This window comes from Hemiscyllium ocellatum, chromosome 10, assembly GCF_020745735.1.
Source record: "Hemiscyllium ocellatum isolate sHemOce1 chromosome 10, sHemOce1.pat.X.cur, whole genome shotgun sequence".
NCBI classification, from domain to species: Eukaryota; Metazoa; Chordata; class Chondrichthyes; order Orectolobiformes; family Hemiscylliidae; genus Hemiscyllium; species Hemiscyllium ocellatum.
In genome coordinates, this window is record NC_083410.1 from 45,171,268 (window position 1) to 45,192,207 (window position 20,940).

At 38.2% G+C, this 20,940-nt stretch overlaps 1 protein-coding gene across 1 annotated transcript in view; it reads left to right on the forward strand.

Annotated features, from left to right (window-relative positions):
- Positions 1-20,940, forward strand: part of ush2a (Usher syndrome 2A (autosomal recessive, mild)) — a 985,309-nt gene that overhangs the window by 101,928 nt on the left and 862,441 nt on the right. The window contains 8 exon segments of the mRNA XM_060830996.1: positions 563-632; positions 5,904-5,955; positions 6,140-6,317; positions 6,319-6,344; positions 6,456-6,546; positions 11,084-11,144; positions 11,147-11,276; positions 19,466-19,611. Coding sequence (XP_060686979.1) covers positions 563-632; positions 5,904-5,955; positions 6,140-6,317; positions 6,319-6,344; positions 6,456-6,546; positions 11,084-11,144; positions 11,147-11,276; positions 19,466-19,611 — 754 coding nt within the window.

Here is a 20,940-nt window from a genome sequence, read left to right on the forward strand (position 1 = left end):
TGATGCAATAGATTGTTGTGAATGTTAGGTATTAACACTACAAGGGTAAAAGTGGTAGTATTAGACATGCTAGTGTAATTGTATTTGCTGGTCCCAGCAGTATTAATAGTGTGGACTCTCAATGAAATTTACTTGCTTGCACTTTGAACAGTATGACGACGTTGTAGTTTTTCCACAATATTGACCTTGTGAAACATGTGTTCGCACTTTTTGTCCAACTAGGTGGATTCTTAGATTCTGGTTTGTCAGCCAGTTTATGTGTGCACCTCCGATGGAACACCAGATGTTCTTTGTTATAGTCTGGAGATACTCCTTTGTGTGCTCTCTTTGGGTTAGCTCTTTGTAGCTGCATCAGTCTTTTTCTCTGGTGCACTTCTCAGCTATGTGACTTGGAAAATTAATTGAAAGCTGGGTATTTCCTTGGTGCATGCAGAAGGCCGCAGCTTCCTCATGTCTTGCTATGTTTGGGCATTCTAATGATGGTGTCAATTTTTGAATATTTAGTTTAGAATCTGTAAGCTTTGTTGACCTGTGAAGATCACTTTGTACATCCATTTTTCAGGAGCTCTTTGACACTATATTACATAGGAAACAATGGCCTAATTGTATTATCGCTGGATCCATAGACCCAGGTAATGTTCTGTGGTCCCGGGTTTGAATCCTGACCTGATAGATAGTAGAATTTGAATTCAATAAAAATCTGGAGTTAGGAGTCTAATAGTGACAACAAATCCATTGCTAATTGTTGGAAAAAAAATCTGGTTCACTAGTGTCCTTTAGGGAAGGAAACTGTCACCTTTACCTGGTCCGGCCTACATGTGACGTTTGACCCACAGCAATGCGGCTGAATCTTAACTACCCTCTGGGCAATTAGAGGTGGGCAATAAATGCTGATCCAGCCAGTGACACCATCCTCCTGTGAATGAATTTTTTTAAAAAAATTTGATTTGTCTAGCAAATCCTTTTGGAAAGCTTCCATGTGAGTGGGTGTGATCATCGACTTAACAGTCCTGATTGGTAGCTCTACACTTTTTTTCAAAGAATCATACAATGAACCCTTTTCTCATGAAGTGTTCTATGAATTCTGTAGGCTCCTGTTGAAATGACATGAATTCCAGACAATGAAGATGAACATTTAATCTGACTCTGAAATGGTTACTAATGTGTCACTTTTGATCCATACATTTTGGAGATATTTTAAACTGTTCAGCTGGTAATCCAGACTTGTTAAGTCTGTCACCTGCCAATCCCAATTACTAGGTAAACCTTAATGGCTTGCTTTTCTGCATTGGACTCACCTGAGTCTGAATGCTGCATAAATCTTTTAAATTCTGTTCAGAAGTCTGTTATGTTCTAATTTAAATAAGGAAATTTTGTTGATATTCTGACAATGGTGATTTTGACCTTCCCTTGCTTGCTATCAATCTGGAACACACACTGATATTTTGCTTTTCTCAAATGTATTGAACAGGCCTTGCAATGGGAATTTGTCTGTTTACCAAAAAGCTGTGTTTTCAACACAGTCCAACACTGTAATGAAGAAAGACATTGAAGCTTGTCTCATGCATTTTAGCATGATTTAAGACTGACAAGCATGTCTTTCACCATTGGCTAACTTGCTTATTCATGGTTCAAGCACAATAGGCCTCAACAGCATGATATTTTTTATTGTTGTTTTTCACGACACATTAATGATAATGGTTACTCATTAAGGATTGAATAGTCCAACGTTTTAATTTATTTAAAACAATAAAACACATGGCAAGTTATGGTTTTAGACGTCTGTTCTTTACACAGAGTCGTAAGGTCATAGAATGCCCTGCCTGCAACAGCAGTAGACTCACCAAATTTAAGGGTATTTAAATGATCATTGGATAAACATATGGTTGATAATGGAATAGTGTTGGTAAAATGGGCTTCAGATTGGTTTCACAGGTTGGTGCAACATCGAGGGCTGAAGGGCCTGTTCTTCACTGTAATGCTCTAAGTTCTAGGCCTGCAATAACTTGCATTTACTTTCGCTTAGTTGGCTGGATGGCTGGTTTGCGATGCAGACCAATGCCAACAGTGTGAGTTCAATTCCTCCATTGGCTGAAGTTACTCACGTTCTCAACATCTCCCCTTGCCTGAGGCATGGTGACCCTCAGGTTAAACCACACCAGTTGTCTCTCTCTCTCTCTCTAGTGAGACCAATGTTCTGGTAAGACAATAGCAATTTGATCTTATAAAAATCATAGGAACCTCAGATGCTGTAATCAAAAACAGAAATTGCTTGAAAAGCTCAGCAGGTCTGGCAGCATCTGAGGAGAGAAATCAGAATTAACGTTGCAGGTCAAGTGACCCTTCCTCCGTCAACCACAGTCAAATGGTAGGTCACCATTTTCAGATGATCCTTGCTATGAGTGCACACTATCCAGCAGCAGCCACAATATATTCATCATGCACCAGTCCAGCATACCTGCCATCTTAGGAACATCAACAGAGAACCAGACCCAGGCTGATCAGGGACAATGATGCCCATTCTACACCTGGCTAAGGATTTCCATTCACAACTGACCATATATGGATAATATACTGATGTATACCACAGTTCGTACATCAAAAAGCTATGTAATGTCATGAGATCAGCCCTACTCATCAGAATATAGAAGACCTGATCTTGGGAGGAGATAACCCGTGTCTTTGTGTTCGTTAAGCAATTGTTTTAGTGATAAGTTCATGTGGCTAAAACTAATGTGTATTTACTGTTGGTTTGAGTTTGATGTCTCACAGCAGACTATCTAATACAACCAGCAGTTAAGTACTATGTAATACACCTTTACAGTTTATTAATATTGAGCATATCTTCTACTAGAATTCACATGAGCATCTTTGCCCATTTGGTATCAGTAACTTGGACTAACACCAATAAGAAGGATTGTTGGCAGTAAATCTATTCACTCAGATGGTTCTGTGGAACATAGTCACTCTATTAAAACACATATCAATATGTAGATACCAAAAATATTTTGGACAAACTGTAATGTATTAGCATGCAGAACTAACAGTTCCATTCCCTGCATCACTCAGGCAGAGATTTTCAGTATCGAGTACTCATGGGAGCATGTCTGTAATTTTATGTTGGTCTTCGGTAATCTTTCTATATCATGATGGCACAGTCTTTGCCTCTAGGCACAGAGACCACCTTGGGTTGAGGAAGAGTAGGAGGAAGGGAAAAGGCATCCAGAAACCTATGGTCCAGCCAAGGCTGCCCTTGAACAGACATTCTAGTTCCCTGAGATGCTTTTATGCCTGGGGATAATGATCACAGTAGTTGAGCATGCTACAAATAGCTTTGACTCTCCTAATGGCTCAGAAAGGTTTTCTAAATATTGAGCTGTAAACATTTGTATTGTCAAGTATGTGCTTACTTCTATGATGAAAGAGAGTTGAGATCAAACAAAGTTGTTTTGTATTTCTGCTTAGTCTCAAAGCTGATGTGTTTCCTATTGCAATGGGCAAGAAAGTCAAGGGAATAATTTTTGAAATTAGGTTATAGACCTCCCCATAAACTCATATCACAGACATACAGCAGTTTATAGATTTGGCCTGTGTGGTCACCTGGGAGGCAGTTATCAGGATATAGAAGCAGACAGCCTGCAAATCAAATGCACAAAATGCTGACTATATTTGTTATGATACAGAATGAGGATGGGGGCTTGTGTCTAGACAGAAGACTAAGTTAGTGAGCACTTAAAGAAGGCTGAAAGGTTTGCCTAGTTTGGAGCTAACATATATATTCTGTCATGCTCACAGGAAGATGCAGTCCTGGCTGAGCAAGTTAAAATGAAACCAATTATCTGGAGCTGAGAATATTTCTAGATTGGTTCCTGCAGGACGAAGTGTTCACGTAAAGGGACAAAGTAACGTATAACCAAAGTAAGATAAATGGGAAATCTGTTTGTTGTTTAAAGCATGCATCCTGGCATTCTAACTGGAACTCCATCAATAAACACATCGATTTAGACCCCATCTACCTTGCCTTGAAAGGAAAGAACCAGAAGTGACATAACCCACCTTAAGAAACCAAGACCTATAAATAGAGAGGTGGGACATACCACCAGTGCTTCACTGGAGATTCTCACTGATGATGTTACCTAGTCAGAGTAATGAAACATCTCGAAACTAGCCTCCCAGCTCAGCGTGCTAACTTACATCCATATCATCAACCTGAGCTACACATCTGTTTAGTCTACAAAATACTGTTTAGTCAACAGTGTTTTGCTTTAGGTATTTGTTAGAATAAAAGCTTTTAAAATAGTGAAATCTTAAGACGTCGTTCTTTCTGACATCTACAACATTGAATTTCTCTTTAAAAATTGTCAGATTCAATGAAGGCCGAAGCACCCAGGAAAGCTCAGAGCTTAAACACTACATACTGGTCACGGATGACATGATGAAGTTAGCCTCCATGTTTGCTCTGGGAAGAATCAGCATGGACCTCTTTATGAAACCCTGGGACAAGTTGGGGTCTGGCTCTTTTGTGCTCCTTCGCAGTGACAAAAGGTCCTGTGGCAGGCATCTCAGTCTGTTTTGCCTATCATCATTCTCTACATCACTCCATTAATCCTCACCTGAGTCGTCTGCCTGCAGAATGTATTTGTGACCTTCCCTCTCTGGAAAGCTGGTAACAATGCAATCCTTTTCTATTGGTGTGGGTATACTCTGCTAAGCCTTGCTGACTCAGCACATGCTGACCTGAATCTTTGAGTCTGTTACATTTAAGGATTGTCAATATCTCAGCTGGTAACAATAAGTGTCAGAGTAATTGATGGTGCTTTGTCATCAGCAAGTAAAAAGTGAGGTCTGCAGATGCTGGAGATCAGAGCTGAAAATGTGTTGCTGGTTAAAGCACAGCAGGTTAGGCAGCATCCAAGGAACAGGAAATTCGACGTTTCAGGCCAGAGCCCTTCATCAGGATGAAGGGCTCTGGCCCGAAACGTCGAATTTCCTGTTCCTTGGATGCTGCCTAACCTGCTGTGCTTTAACCAGCAACACATTTTCAGCTTTGTCATCAGCAGACCAGTGTCGGAGTTGTTGTGGTTGGCCTGGGGACAGTTCTTGGGCATTTGAAAGCAGAGTACAAAGTGGGAGGGTTAAAATGACAGCTGAAGATGCAGCCAAAAGGTCCGTGCTAATACTGTCTGCTGTATGGATTTCATACCAGATGGTTGGGTGAGACTCAAATACAAGTTGAAAAAATGCTTAAGACAGGGATGTGTCTTTTTTTCTGGAATGTTCTTTGTGATAGTGAATGAAATAGCCTTAGTCATAAATGGCTTCATGATGTGAAACCTTTCCTCCTCCAGACTGCGCTGTTCTGCTGAAAACTGACCATAACTAATTTATCCCTACTTGTCACACTTCATGTGTTCCACTTTATGGATGTCAAATATGCCACAAGTGCAAATATGTATTTCACTGTTGAGATTGTTTGGCTGAAATTGAATTTTTGTGTTCATTAAACAACAACAAAATACAACTGGACATGTATGGCATGAAACTCAGGAGCATGAGGGCAGAAATGATCAAACAACTGCTAAATGTTTCTGAAAATTACACCCGAGCAATGGTAGCAATGAACAAACAGCTACCAATAATACAACTAGCAAAAGGGGGAAGGAAATTCACTCCCAGTATTTTTTGTTTGGAAAGGGTTTCAGCTCCTAACTTGTTTTCTTGATAAACCAAGTTGCATACTGATGGTAATAAGGTTTGTAACAGAATAAGACTGTTTAGAAGTTCATAATTCGCAATAAACTTTTCCTCAATATGCTGACCCAGTGCTCTATCCAGTGCCTATTTGGCATGTACCTTTTATTCATAATGGCTTTTTTGATTACTATTTCACAGGCTCTGAGCAGTTCATTGTAGAATGCAAGATTTACGGTTCTATCAAACAGCTCTCACAAACAGGTAAATACATCTCAGTAGTTTTTTTTTAAAGTGCAGCCTTATCATTGGCATTAACATTTGATCAAAAATGTGAGTTAATAAGATAAATGTGAAGAGCCTTTTAAATGAAATTGCATGCTATTTGATTTATTTTGCCTACTGAATTTGTATTTGTTTTCTTTTATTGTTGGTTTTAATATGACAGAGAAATTCATGAAGTGTTTTCTTGTAAATTACCATACATACACACCCAAATAAATTGTTGTTGACCAAGCTCCCATCCACAAGTTCATCAACGTTTACAAAGATACTGCATTCCAAATGGAGTTGAAGATGCAACTAATGTCTGGCTTCTTCAACTGAATTTGAACTGTCAACCATTGGACCCACATCAATGATAAGAATATTGGGTCACCATGGATCTCATGCCCGAAAAATAAGGGCTCATGCCCGAAACGTCGACTCTCATGCTCCATAGACGCTGCCTGACCTGCTGCGCTTTTTCAGCAATACATTTTCAGCTCATCATGGATCTCCTCTGTTTTTAACAATTTAGTTCATTTGGAAGGTGGAGTCAGCGTAACTATTGATCTGCAGAATGGACCATATAAGGTAACTTGAGCAATCTTGATTTGAAAGTTTATTTTTAAAGAATTAGGATGTTGAAATAATTAAATTTATACATTAAAATGATGTTATGCTGAACAAGTCTCTGTCAAAGATGTCCCAATTTGTTGGTTTTCACTATGCCAGAGGGAGAATAAGGTAAAAATAACTGATACAATGATGAGTGCAAATTAAAATATTGTATCATTAATACAAGTAACATATGAACCTGGATTCTGTGAAATACTATACATTGCTTATGTGTATATAAGAACATAAGAGTTAGAAGTAGGCCGAGACCATTTGACTCCTCAAGCCTGCATTGTATTCAACAAGATCCTGGCTGACTTAGCCCAAGCTTTAAGTTCTCCTTCATGGCAGCTCAGTATAGCCATCCATTATCTGGCGTTTCTAATATCTAACTACCATCACAACTCTCTGGAATAAAGAGTTTCAGAGATTCACTACCGTCAGGGAAGAAATTCCTTCACATCTCAGTTTTAATGAGCATCCCCTTATTCCGTAACTGTGTTTCTGTAGATCAAGATTTACTCAGTAGTGGAAAAATCTTTTCAACATCTACCTGTCAAGTCACCTCAGAATCTTGCATGTTTCAGTAAGATCAACCCCATTCTTCTAAATCCTAACAAATAACCTATTTTGTCATTCTTGGTAAGTTGCTCCACTCATCCAAGGAATTAGCTGAGTGAGTTGCTTTTAAACAGCCCTCAATGCCAATATGTCCTTTTATTAAATACAGGAACAAATCTGTACACAGTATTCCATGTGCAGCCTCACCAACATCCTGTACAGTTGTAACAAGACTTCCCTATTTGCAAACTCCAACCCTTCAGCAATAAAGGCCAAAAATTCCATTTCTCTTTTTAATGATTTGATGTGCCTGCATGCTAACTTGTTGTGCTTTTTTACAGTCTCTCCACTTAAGCAACAGTCTGCCTTTTGACTCTTCTTACCAAAGTGCATGACCTCACATTTTCCCATATCAAAAGCAATCTGCCAACTCTAACATTTTCCAATAATAGATTTCCAATCCACAAGAGACTTCCCAGAATCCAGAAACTAAAATATTTTGACAAATGCCTCTATTGTCTTTGCAACCACTTCCTTTAAAATTCTAGGATACAGGTGAACAAGTCCTTGCAATTTGTCAGGCTTCACTCTCATTAATTTGTCAAACACTTCATCCCTTGTGGTAGAAACTGTTCAGGATATTTCCTTCCATTAGCACCTTTTCTTCTCTTTGGAGTGCTTATAATGTTGTGAATTGTAAGACCAATGCAAAGGTGTTTGAACATTTCTACCTTTTCCCTATGCCACTTATCAATTACCCTTCTTCCTTTAGCTCCTGTCATTTTATATACCCGGAGAAGCTCTTGCTGTTTGCTTTTCTTAAATCGCTAATTTATTTTCACAATCAATTTTCTGACTCTTTATTAGCTTTTTGGTCATTCACTGCTGATTCATTAAAAAAATTCCCAATCCTGTGACCTATCGCATGTTTTGACCCTGTTTATGTCATAGTTTTTGATAGGATACTCAATATTGTTCATCATGGGTAGTTTATCCTTCTCATCGAGTTGTTCTTCTTGTCCAGAATAAAATTGTGCTCAGCATCATGAAATATCTGCTTAAATATCTTTCACTGCTGATCCACTGACATTGCCCTTAATCTATTTTCCCATTCTGTTTTAGACAACTGTTTCTTCATATCTCTGCAACTGTCCTTATTTAAGTAGAGGGAAAGACTGATGAGAGGTGGCAGCACGGTGACAGTTGCAAGATGCTCTGCGACACTTTATCAAAGTTTCTGATGGTACTTTCCAAATCCATGAACTCTGTTACCTAGAAAACGAAGGACAACTGAAGCACGGGAATATCATCACTTTCAGTTTTCCCCACACATTCTCGATTATCCTGATTTGGCAATATATTGCCGGTCTTTCATTGCCATTGGACAACTTTACTAGTAACACAATAGTAGTATCTTCAATGTTGAACAGAATGGTTCATGACGGAGACTCTCTGTAATTTTCCAAAGGGTAATTAGAGATGGGCAACAAATGCTGATCTTGCCAGCAATGCCCACAACCCATGAAAGAATAAAGAAATTTTAAAACAAATATTAAATTCTGTTATTGTTTCTGGGTCTGAAACTCTTTCCTCCTCCGCACTGCAGTCAACATGCAGAAGGCAATGTACTAGCAATTACTTTCTAACCTGAAAGTTTCTGTTCATTGGCTTGAATTGAGATCTGATGTTACTACGCCAATATTTCATGACTCCACAAATGAATCCAACTTTCTTGTTGTCCTGAATCTCTGTTCTAGGGTAAATGAAATTCCTTTTCAAGGAAGCTTAAATAGGTTTCATTATAAGTGGCTATTCGTTGGTTAAAGCTCTCCACTTTTCAAGGGGGATCGGAAACTAGTGCCCTTCGCAAAGCCTCGCTGGTCATTGATCAGCTACTGCTCACATTTTGAAGTTTCTTGGCTGGTGACTTCTCATGGATGCAGCTCCATACTAATGGCACAAACCATTTTTTTCCCTGATTCTGCAGGCTACCAGGAGCAACCTTGATTGTTGTCTAGGTTAATGCCTGTTTTGTTAACATCATATTTATCTGGTAAAAATATCTTAAATACTTTACATTGAGAAAATTTAAGATGTAAAAGGATTTAAACATGGCAAAATTGGATCGTCTTCTCATTTTCACAAATAATCAGCACACAGTCAAAGAGATATTTGACAATAGTGGTGGGTTTTCATTTCTATCAGACTATGAAAGCTGTTTAATTCAAAACTAATATAAGGAACAATCTCTAAATTGTGCTTAAAGCAATACTGCTGACAGTAGTAAACTCTGTAATTTGTTTAAATTGTGAGGAGTTCAAACAACTCCCGAATTCAAATTAATCAAAGCAGGATTTTTATAACATTCTGTAACATACATGTGATTGAAAGTTATGAGCTGTTTTGAACCCCTCAAGCCTGTCTACCATGCTAATCTGCACCTGTGACTGTGGTGCATTATTCTTCCTTGTCCTTTAAGTTTTGTGCAGCTTTAACATAGCTGGCAATATTTTATTCTACTGCTTCCCTCTATCGTGTAACTGCAAGGCACTGCCCTGACTTAGTTTCACTTCTTATCCTATACTAATGATCAGATTTCATGTTTACTAAGATAACAGCTAAATCTACCTTACATTTGTTTGTCTGATACTCTGTCTTGTGGAGGAATTGTCCTCTGACATCTCCTATATGGGATGGTGCAGACTGTATATCTGGACTTTGCTTAGCAGAAGCACAGTTATGCACTGTCTCAAACTTTATTATTTTAACTATTAATACAGATATTAAGTAAGAAACATAACTTGACCTGTTCTAAAATCTTTGGATGCTCCAGTTGGCCAGAACAATTGGCACCAAAAATCAGTTGCATTTTTAGACATTTTCTTCCTGTTAGATTAGGACATGTGGCTCTCAGATGTCTTCAGTGCAAGAGATTGGTATAATTCAACTCTCACATCCTTTGTGCCTACACTCTCTTTGTTACCTTCAGCTGTACACCATAATGATAAGTCCCTCGGCCTGCTTAGACCCTTTGTTGTTCAAGTTTTGCTGAAAGCTTAATAGGGTTACCTCATGATACCTTTACTTGCTGCTGCTATTCAGTGGTTTCTCATCTCAAAATCATATATAAAACCATCTAGTCAGTTCCTCTGATTCTATAGCAACAACAAAAAAGTTAGTCTTTTGTTTAGCAACTGCCTTTGCCATGAATGTTAATGTTGTTATATCTGTCTTTCAATGTTATCTCTCTATTTCTTAGCCTGCAGATGATGTGATTTAACTACGATTAAAGTTCTTCTTATTTTTGAGGATGTCTAAAACAGATTTTCCCTTCCTTTGGATAGGTTTTCAACTCCTTCATTCAATACTGGAAAGCCTAAAACCATAGTTTTTGATGCCTACTTTAAACTATGCTCTCTCGCCATGAATGAATTTCCTCTTTGTGAATATTGAATGATCAAAGTGGCTGTACATGGTGAAAATCTCTTTACAGTTTGTATTCTTGGGTAATATTCATCAGTATTATGATGGAAATTTGTGTTTTAGATGAGAATAACTTAATTGAACAGGCACTGGAAGATGTCACCAACAATATGAAGTGTAATATTTTTCTGTGCGTAGAAATGATAATCAAGAAACCGAAGAACAAGAAAAAATACTATAGTCATTGTTTTTGAAAATCACAGGAAGTCCCCAAATCCAGCTCTGATTTTGCTTTATGATCAAATATAAGTTCAGTTTCAAATCTGCAAGTGACAGGGGTCTAGCACAAACTCAAGATATGGGATCATTCAACATTTTGTTTCAGCTAATTTCAATAAATATGATTATAAATTGTTTTGGATACGGCAGCTTTATCAGTATGTTTAAACTTTAATTGCACTGAAGTCTTTGTATAAATTTGCAAAACTATTTGAAAATTGTGTTTCCTTCCCTTTTATATTATTTGTAGGTCTTCTATATTATCTTGCAGTTTAGTAGCCCTCAATCAGAAGTTGTTAAGGTTAGAAGGGAAATGACAGGAAACTAGAATAGCTAGATTGGCAGTATTTTGCTCGAGACTGCATAAGTACCTTTGGAATAGTCAATAGTAGCCCCCTTGAATATCCTGATGCTGTGAATTGCCTTCGGTTTCCTCAGTATGTTTATACTCCTTGAAATTACAATTGAGAATTATATTTCCACATTGCAGTGTAGCTGTTGTATCTGCCCATCTTGACTAGCAATGCTCAACAAAAGGGCTTTATTGAGCTTTACCCATTGCTGAATTTGTATGATAACTTCAAACATTTGTCTACTTTCACCTTAAAATCATTTATAAAATCATATTGGATGTAAAATGTGTGCCATTTTGTTTTTATGATATACAGTTTACAAAACCATTTTCTAATCATTGATGAATTACATATCCAATTTTATGTCATAATGGTTGTTTACCCTTTTAAGCTCCACAGATGCCACAACTAACCTAAATGTAATATCACACGCACACAAATTATTCCACATCTAGCATATGTGCGAAGGATGGGATGATTATTCCAATGAATACATTAGAACGTGCAAAGTGCTGATCATTGAGAATTTTTAAAAAAAATCTGTTTTTCAATATTTCTACAATCCTCTTTCTTTCAGTAGTTTATTTAACCTCTGTCCTTTACATCTGTCTGTTCTCATTATCTTGATTTTTAAAAAATTCAATATTAGTCATGTTCTACCCTTTTCCATTTAATTTATAAAGCTGCTTAATGTCATTGCCTACTTAAATAAATTGCCTGATAAATTGGGTGTGATAATAAGAAGGTTGTACTTCAGCACAGATGTAAAAAAGATAAAGGGCCACAGAACATTTCTTCATTACCAGTGCTCAGTGAATACAATAGAGAGCTGTGAACTAGTTGTAATGTTTGTTTGGCTATAAAATAGAAAGAGTAATAGTCGAGTTAACAGCTTGTACCTTCTCCACCATTCTGTGACCAATCTGCAAACTAACTCTAAACAACTGCTTTTGTCAAAAAAACCTTAATACTTGTAATTAAGAAAAATCCATGAATCACACGTATGAAATTAACAATTGATTTCATATCAGATGCATTTTTTAGAAAAAGAACCTTTTTACATCAAAGTGCTTACTGATTTTGCACCTGACTGGTCTAAATCTCATGTTTAGGCTATGCCCCCTAGAGCAAGACTGCTCAAACAGCCAACATAGTTTGCTTCTGCCTACCACAAGATTTTCTGCTCCAAGATTTTCCGATGCTGCAGTGGTTACCTTCCTTGTGAAAGCTAAAAGCAAGAAAGATGTGATCTATCCATAACAGGCCCTTTTTAAAACAAACTTTACAAAGGCAAAGGAACTGGACTGTGCTGGCAGATAATGTGAGGAATGAAGCCCCAAAGACCTGGATGCAGTGCCACAAAAAGTTCAGGAACTTCACAGGAATAGTAAGTGTCAATGGGTATATCTTTAAGTGACATATCCCCTTTAACTGTGCTGCTCATCTCACACACTCCTCAATGCACTAGTCCTCATCATTCACTTACCATCAATCTCCAACAGTCATAGGATATTGGTCGCTTTGCAGTGCAAAAAAAAGGATCCCTTTCGAACAGGTCTTTTCTTCCCCAGAAGATATCCCAATGATCCAAAACTCTGAATTCTTGTACATTGCACCATCTCTTTGGCTATTGATTTATCTGCCCAATCTTTTTATTTCTGCTGTCATTAGAGCATAGTATATGGATTAAACCAGAGACTACAACCTTTTGAGGTTCTGCTTTCTAACTTCTTTCTAACCTCTGATATTTAGTCAGCAAAGCCTCAACTCTTTTCCTAACTATGACATTCTTACTAACAACTTCCGGCTGCTCACTCTCCCCTTTAACAATATTCTTCAAGTGTTTGAGACGTCCTTTACCCTGGCACCAGGAAGGCAACATACTATGCTGAATTCCTGGTCACGGCTGCAGAACTTACTGTCTGTGCCCCTGATGGGAGAGCCCCCTATAACAATTATCTCTTAAATCTTCACCCAGCTTAGCATAAGATTCATTCTCAGTGCCCAAGATCTGATTGACACTTATATTTCCCCCTGAGAGACTATCCCCTTCAACAATACCCAAAACAAAACATCTGTTTGAGAGAGGAATAGCTACAGACCTTTCTTGACAGTCATAACTGTCTGACTGATCCTGCTGTGTAATATGTCTCTAAATTTACTAACCATTACACTCTGTTGTCTCCTAGATGCCCTCAGTGACAATAAGCCTAAAAAGAAATTCTTAAAAGAACGTTAGATATTAAAAACCACTCTTCCTTACCCCTACAGATTTTAATCTATCCAAGAGAAAAAGATTAAATATTTAAAATATTCAAAAAAAATTAAGCACTTAGCTGAAACTCCCATCAACCAAAAAAGTGTCTGAGCTTGTAAGTTACTGTGTGTGGGAGGGAGTGGGGGGGAGAAGGTGGGCAGGTGGTTGTAGAGGGGCCCTATGTAACAGTGAAAATAGGAAGACAAATAAGCATGATTCTGAATCAATAAGGACCTTGTTACTTTGTAAAGGTAGACAAGAGCAAGTCAGAGAATGAGGCAACTGTGAAGATTAAGTTGTGTTTATTTCAATGTAAGGGGTCTTACAGGTAGGGCTGATGACTTCAGGGCATGTATGGGAGTGGGGCATGATAGTATTACAGAGACCTGGCTGAAGGAAGGGTAGGATGGGCAGCTTAATATTCCAGGTTTTACATGCTATAGGAAAGATGGAAAGGGAGACAAGAGAGGAGAGGGAGTGTGTTTTTGATTAAGAAAATTATTATGACTGCATTTAGACAGAATATTCTTGAGGGTCATCCAAAGAAGCTGTGCAGGTAGAACTTAGAAAAAAGAAAGGGATGATCACCTTGATGGGATTGTACAAAAGCCCCCATTAGTCAGAGGGAAATTGAGGAGCAAAATGTGTATATCGATCTCAGATGTATGTAAAAATAATTGTATTGTAACGGGAAGAGGTTTTAATTTACCAAAGATTGACTGGGACTTCCATAGTGTTACGGGCTTGGATGGTGAGGAATGTAAATGTTTAATATAATTTTCTTCACCGATATGTAAATGTATTTACCAGAGAAGGAGCGAAACTTGACCTTCTCTTAGGAAATAAAGCAGTGTTTGTACTGCAATGGTTGAAAATCTGATCTACAAGGATGTCTCAGTCTCAGAAATGAAAGGACCACCCTGTAGTATAAAACACCAATGCAAGCCTAGTGGAGGGAAATTCAATACAATCACTCAGATTCTTTGCACCTGAATCCAAAGCAGTAAGAAATCTGCTAGTAGCAGGAACAAGGCAAGGTGAGTGCTCCACTCACCTTTGCATGTTTTTGTGGAGCTTACCAGATACTGCACCAATATAATTTCAGAATTCCTGTGTGGTATCATTTGGTTGCTGTTCTCATTTGTATTTTTGCTTTGTTTTGTTATCCCCAAAGTGTTTGGTTAAGGCATATGCCATAGCATGCTTGATTATTCAGCAGATGATTTAGAGTAAAAGCTAAACTGTGCTAATGGCATAAGCAATACTATTTTGACATTTAAGTAATTTATTAAAGCATCCCAAGCCAAATTCACACAGTCAGCTTAGGCTCCACCATGACGTAAAGCTCCCAAATTAAAAATAAGATGCACGCTGAGCCACTACACCATGCACCTGGCAGATCAGAAGTATTTCTGCAAGTTGTTGCTGTTGCATTTTCTTTTTCAGTTTTCATTTCCCCCTTTGGTCCAGTTTGCTCCAGGCATTACTTGGCTTTGCTAGATAAGCCTCAGTTTTGCATTTTTGCTTATTTCATTTCCACTGGCAAAATGGCTTTGATTATTCATGGTTGCTCCTGGCATTTAAACTCCTTTCACAAGGAAGTGATGATGGCTTGTCTTTAGTGTGAACTCAGCTCTCTGTGCAACAGTGGCATACTGCCCAAGTAGTCACAGTTGCAGAGTCTTTTTGCCAGGACTGTGTTATCAGTGCCTGATTTGATGTTATTGCTTGAGATAAACAATCCATCATCATGTTAATTTCTGTCAGTCAAAGAGCAAGAACTGTACTGGAGCAACAAAACAAGGCTAATGTTTTCTGTCTCTGAGACGAGATAAAGAAATTCATGTGGTGTCATTAACCCACTCAATTGAGAAGGAACTGGGCTGCTAGGCAATTAAAATTGCTCAGCTCATTCTCCCTGCCCTGGAGCTGCTGGAACATGTGGGATTTGAATCCGTGGAACTGAGCATGCCACTCAACTAATATTGGAACAACTCTTTTTGTTTGCTAAGTGATGTCACCAGGACCTAACAGCAACTTTAACACTGTTGTCTGTATGGGAAGCAGCAGTGAATTTTCTGCCAGGCCAGCTTACTGTGCAAAAGATCAAGGCCAGAAGAGGAAATCTCAGAGCTTCATGAGAAAAGCTTAAGTTGTCCTCTACAATTGAAATCCCTGACACCCCTGCAACCAGCTGTGAGACCCCTGCAGGATATGTGTGCCTCTGCTGGAAATTGAAAGAGTAAGAAGCAACCTGGTTGATCCATAAGATTCTGAGGGGTCTTGGGTTAAATATGGAAATGATATTTCCTCTTATGGGAGAAAGGGTCACTGATTAAAATAGGGGGTCATCTATTTAAGACAGACATGAGGAGAATTTTTTTATTAGAGTAGGTTATGAGTCTTAGAATTCCCCAAAAATCAGTAGAAGCAGTCTTGAAACATTTTTAAGACAGAGGTGGATAAGCAAAGATATCAAATGTTATCAGATACAGACAGTAAAGTGGAATAATCCGATCAGGCATGAAGTAATTGGATGGTGGAGGGATTCAAGCAGCCTACTTCTGCTTGGTGTGTTTATATGATTTCTGTCTACTTTTGTATCATAGATATTAATGTGAGGATTATATCAGTGAATGGTAAAAGCAGCATGGTTTTAATGGGGAATTTTAATTTTCATGTAGATTGGGATATACATACAAGCTCATGTCAGAAATACAGCATATTTCCTGAGTGTGTTCAGGATAGTTTTCTGTAACAATGTTTCTATCAGACTAAAAGTGGAGCTTGATCAACAATGGAACGTTTGGGTTCTGCTTGAGGACTGTTTTTGCTTGAAATGACAATGAGAGAAATCTTGACTGCTGAGGCAGCCTGGACAGTGGTGGCTGTGGAGGTCAGTGCTGGTGGGTAACTCAAGGGAGCCTGGTCCCAGTTTTGCAAGGTGATAAGCTCTGCCAGGGTATGTGGTACTGTCTATACAATGCTACATGCCCCTTAGCATTTTAAGTTTGCCACCACAGACTGCATACCAGGTATCTCCCTCAGATGCTTCCTATTCAAGTAAGCGTGTCATTTCATTGTAGATATTACTAAAGTGCTACTTACACCACGGTGGTACTGCATCTTTTACATCTGCCAGGACCCAAAATTAAACATGAAAGGAGCTAATACACTAAGCAGTTCATATACCATCAGCTCACTGATATTTCTTCACAACTAAGAGAATGTACACCACTGAACGCTTCTCACCAATGGTGTATATGGGACATAAATACAATCCTTAGTGGAGGTGGTGACATGATGGTAATGTGAGTGGACTAGTAACCCAGAATTCAGGAGTAGTTTTGGAGACTTGTGATCAAATTCCTCCATGTCAGCTGTTGAAGTTTGAATTCAATATAAGTCTAGAATTAACCATGTAATTGTAATATTGCAATTTTCAATTGTCATCAAAACTCAACCTGTTCATTAATGTACATTTAGAGAAGGGAATTGGCAATTCTTACCTGGTCTGGTCTACTTGTAGCTCCAGGCCCATAGTAATACTGTTAACATTTTTTTGTTCATTTGTGGGATAAGAGCATTGCTGGCCAACCAGTATTTAATGCCCATCCCTTGCTGCCCTTGAGAAGATGGTGGTGAGCTGCCTTCTTGAACTGATGCAGTCCACCTGCCGTAGGTTAATTCACAATGCCATTAGGGAGGAATTCCAGGATTTTGACCCAGTGACTGTCTTAATCACCTTCTGAAGTGGTTTAGCAAGCCATTCAGTTCAAGGGCAGCCCTCATCGTAAGCACTCTGTTCTAATCTAAGTTTACCCAACGACCATCCTTCGAGAGGTTTAACTATACAATTTAATGTGTCAGTCTGCTGTGATTGCTCTACTCTAGAAGATGATCAGATGGTGCAATTTTAAAGCGCCAAGTCATTTCAAGAAACCATAGGCCTGCCAAATGGGAGACCAGGGATCATAAACCAGAGATTGTATTAACTGTTACCGGTAACAGTACATCACATTTATCTGCATCCCTTCTTTGTGTCTGTGAGCATTCTTTGTGTTTGAGACTGTGAGCTATTATGGTATTTCAGAGTAAGTATACAAGAGTAAAACTGTCCTATTTTAAATTCACAGAAACTTGCTACTGAAGTATTTAGCATAATACTATTCTAAAAGGTAATTGCCCTGAATAGGTTAATTTCCATGTTATATTTAGTCTATCCCTTTTACTGGTGTTGTATAAGATTCTTGAGTGATGTCAAGAAGTTCTACTTTTGAAGAGAATAAATGTATCTGCACCAGCTCCCTAAGATCCCAGTAAATATGCCTGATCTAATGTTGTTGTACATATTGCTCTCACATAACAACAGTTATCTAAGATCTTGTTATTTTAGATTAGACTTACAGTGTGGAAACAGGCCCTTCGGCCCAACAAGTCCACACTGACCCGCCGAAGCGAAACCCACCCATACCCCTACATTACCCCTTACCTAACATTACGGGCAATTTAGCATGGCCAATTCACCTGACCTGCACATCTTTGGACTGTGGGAGGAAACCGGAGCACCCGGAGGAAACCCACGCAGACACGGGGAGAACGTGCAAACTCCACACAGTCAGTCGCCTGAGTCGGGAATTGAACCCGGGTCTCTGGCGCTGTGAGGCAGCAGTGCTAACCACTGTGCCACCGTGCCGCCCACAAAGTACCTAACAGTATCTAAGAACAGTGCCTCTCCTGTAGATACTGTAGATGATGATGTATATGCATAACAACTGATCACCAGATAGGCCTAAGATAAAGGAGGATTAGTGGCAGTGAACTACGTCAAACAACATTGCCCAGTACCACATAATGGTAGAAGTGGCAAATACAACAGTATTATGGCAATGATCACTTGGGAAAAATACCTCAGATACATACTCCAAATATAAGAAGAGACACAGCTTTTTCCGTACAAACATATTGATCATGGGTTTTAAGTGAAGATCATTCAATCTGTGACAACCTGGTATTTAAAGATATGTGGCAAGATGCTTATATAGACTTACTGATATGAGGGACTCAGTAGCCTGTTCCTGTGCCAATGTTCTGTGATCCTGTGTTCTACCCAATTTTCAATTACCAAGTGGAATGTTAGCAGGAAATGTGAGAAATTACGAAAAGGATTTAAATGAGGGTAGGGGGTTAACATATTCTTGGTTCATTTCAGAACAGTGGGTGAGATTTCATTACATGATGTTACTTTGTAAAGTTTATTTGTTAATTACTTTTTCCATATATTTTATAAGTTCACAACTTTTAAAGATGGCATCATGCATTTATGTGAATTTTCATGCCCGTTAGGTAGATGAATTTCTGTCACCTGATGATGAGTTTGCAGAGATTTGCAAAGAATAATCAAATGAAAACTAGTATAGGTCCAGCCATGAACAGAGTGCAAAGGGTATCTTAACATCCAAAGAGCCGGGAGTAAGTGGTCTTCAAGCAGTTGAACAGAGTTGCATTTGGATTTCTACATCTCTTAAAAATGAATGGCTAAGGATATGTGATTACCGGAGTTCACTTAAATGTCTTGTTTAAGACTGAATCACCAGTGTTGGTTTGGGTTGTCACCATTTTGAAATTCCATCTGCATTTGAGACAAAAAATGGATGTGTCTTAAAGTCCCACGATCCTTTGTAACCGTCTGTGTTACTTGTTTTGTGCTTTGTGCACAGTTGCAAGGTATTGTTAAGTAAAACTTGTATTTGTGGGTTACAAAATTGAGGCAGGCTCCGTCTGTGAGCAGTGATTGAAAAGGGAGGTCATATATGCAAAAGCACGAGGTTGAAGGTTGTCTTATATGCCAGTCGACATACAGCATGATTTACAGTGAAAGGCTCATGGAATTGCTCATATAAACTAGTGATTTCAGGTAAAGTTTTATTTGTCTGCTCAGGAAAACATTTCCATTCTGTTCAGGTGTGAATTAGTATATTTTTCTTTCCTTTCAAATTCATTTATTTTTAACCAAAACCACTCCATGCTCAGGTGGAAATGTGACTTTCAACATATCGGCTTCTGAACCAAGCAGGCGTCCTGGGTACAATGAATTTTGTGATTCTCCAGCTCTACAAGAATTTGTCAAGGCTACTCATGTAAGAATTCACCTGAGAGACCAATACCGTACCAGATAAATGTCAGTGAACTTCAGGCGCAGATATTATGGAGAAAATGAAATCACTGTAAGTGGAAGGTAAGGTTTGATTAAGTATTTAAGAAATAATCATTTAAGTGCTTTCCATGAATATGTCAAATCAATTGGGCAGATGTTTTCTACTTAAGATGACCAGTGGAGGATATTTTCCAATTTATCATGATTGGTTGAGTAACATTTACCTTCCACTTGAAATATTCTTACACTTTTATAGATCTTCAAATGATATTCATATTAGAGTTATGTCATTTTAAAAATGTAGTGCTCAATTTTGAAACACATTTCAGATGTGAGATACAGCTTTGTTTTAATTTGATTCTTTTGACAATCAAAGTCTTTGTATTTGTGGAGTTTTCCCTTTCATTGTGTGGTCTTTTATTAATAATTTCTTGTTCTTGATATAGCATGAAAAGAAAAAAAATTACTGGGTGTGGAAGTATCTGTATATAAAGTTGTAATATCTAACCAATGCTCTGCATATGAACGTTAATGAGTCACTAATATTCATGTAGTAAGGCACAATTAAAGCAATTTATATTTGGCTGAATATGATCATAACTATTTCATTATTACTGATCCTCGTTATCAAGGGTAACAATATATAAACTGATTTTAACTTTCACAACAGTGACGTTATCGCTGACTAGATACTTCACTCCTGTAAATGTACTGGAAGTGATTGAAATAGTGAAACAGAACTAAATTGCTGCAAGAGTGATCATCTACAGATCTCAGAGGTACAGTGTAAATTGCTCATGGTTGAGCAAGTCTTGTAATGAAATTTACTTGAAAATGTAACCCCTCCAGCACATTTGTTAATATACTAAAGTGTATGGAACATCTACAAAGCTACAATATGCCAGTTACCTTTGAGCAATCCTTAAAACAAATAAACAGTTGTATAGATGAGTCTGTTTATAACTATGTACAATGGACAATCTTTAGCAAACACTGTATTGAAAAGTAACAAGAAATGACGTGGCATTATAACAAAAATGTCAAAAGAGCATTTTTGTTAGACTTCCTCCTTTCTCGAAGAATCCTTAAGGTGGTCCTGCAGATCTGATTTTTTAAAAAAAATATGATTGCCACAAAACCTTTCAAAAGGACTAATTCAAGTCTTTGTTCTTATTAGGTTCACAATCCTTTTGTGCACCTATGGTTTGGACTGCAGTTTGGATTGATGGACTCCAGTGTTGAGGGTATACCAGATCTGTACCTAGTCCCAAAGCAACAGAACTTTAAAGATCAGAGACCTATATCCTCTTCTCTTTTTAAGTCAATGGCCTTGTAAAGGG